General features: G+C 63.5%; 1 protein-coding gene across 1 annotated transcript in view; it reads left to right on the top strand.

Moving 5' to 3' along the window:
* The window catches only part of LOC103893217 (myosin-7-like), a gene marked incomplete at its 3' end in the record, with an annotated part of 10,686 nt that overhangs the window by 1,453 nt on the left and 8,107 nt on the right, over positions 1 to 1,126 (top strand). The window contains exons 3-6 of the mRNA XM_009272649.2: positions 58 to 228; positions 374 to 683; positions 769 to 836; positions 971 to 1,058. Of these exons, the coding sequence (XP_009270924.2) occupies positions 58 to 228; positions 374 to 683; positions 769 to 836; positions 971 to 1,058 (637 nt within the window). The remainder of the gene's footprint in view (positions 1 to 57; positions 229 to 373; positions 684 to 768; positions 837 to 970; positions 1,059 to 1,126) is intronic.

Raw genomic sequence — 1,126 nt, 5'->3', positions numbered from 1 at the left:
TACACGCCATCGGCCCTCGCGTTGACCCCACCGGCCGTCCCCTCTCTCCTTCCCCAGTTCAACAGCTTCGAGCAGCTCTGCATCAACTTCACCAACGAGAAGCTGCAGCAGTTCTTCAACCACCACATGTTCGTGCTGGAGCAGGAGGAGTACAAGAAGGAGGGGATCGAGTGGGAGTTCATCGACTTCGGCATGGACCTCCAGGCCTGCATCGACCTCATCGAGAAGGTACCACCTCCCCCAGGGCCTCCTGGGGGCTGAGGGGGCTCCCGGAGAAGGATCCTTCCGCCTGGAGATCGCTGGGGACCCCGAAGGCGGCCGGTCGGGTTGCGCTTGGCGTCCTCCATGGCCAACGAGGTCTTCTCCTCCCCAGCCCATGGGGATCATGTCCATCCTGGAGGAGGAGTGCATGTTCCCCAAGGCCACGGACATGACCTTCAAGGCCAAGCTCTTCGATAATCACCTGGGCAAGTCGGCCAACTTTGGGAAGCCGCGCAACATCAAAGGGAAGCCGGAGGCCCACTTCGCCCTCATCCACTACGCCGGCACGGTGGACTACAACATCATCGGGTGGCTGCAGAAGAACAAGGACCCCCTCAACGAGACGGTGGTGGGGCTCTACCAGAAATCGGCCCTCAAGCTCTTGGCCAACCTCTTCGCCAACTACGCCGGGGCAGATGCGCGTAAGGGGCGACCCCTTCCCGAGCGCCCGGGGGTTACTCCCCGGCCCGTCCTTGACCTCTCCCCTCCTTTCTTCTTCTCCAACAGCCATGGAGAAGGGGAAGGGGTCCAAGAAGAAAGGTTCCTCCTTCCAGACGGTCTCCGCCCTGCACCGGGTGAGGGTCCGGGGGTTAACGGTGGACCCCAGGGCGCGGTGGGGGTGGCCAACGTGTCCTAGGGCAGGCGGTAACCCTCGGTGGGGCAGGTTGGGGTCTTCGGTCCCTCCACCATCTCCTCCTCCATCCCCCAGGAGAACCTCAACAAGCTGATGACCAACCTGCGGTCCACCCACCCCCACTTCGTCCGCTGCATCATCCCCAACGAGACCAAGTCTCCCGGTGAGCCAAGCCCCAGGGGCTGATCCAAGGAGGTGGGGCCAAACCCAGGGACCGCGGCGGGCCCCTGC

Source organism: Aptenodytes forsteri, unplaced genomic scaffold (assembly GCF_000699145.1).
Source record: "Aptenodytes forsteri isolate BGI_AS27 unplaced genomic scaffold, ASM69914v1 Scaffold1066, whole genome shotgun sequence".
Classification (NCBI taxonomy): domain Eukaryota; kingdom Metazoa; phylum Chordata; class Aves; order Sphenisciformes; family Spheniscidae; genus Aptenodytes; species Aptenodytes forsteri.
The sequence above is the reverse complement of the archived record's forward strand: the minus strand, read 5'-3'. Positions and strand labels throughout refer to the sequence as shown.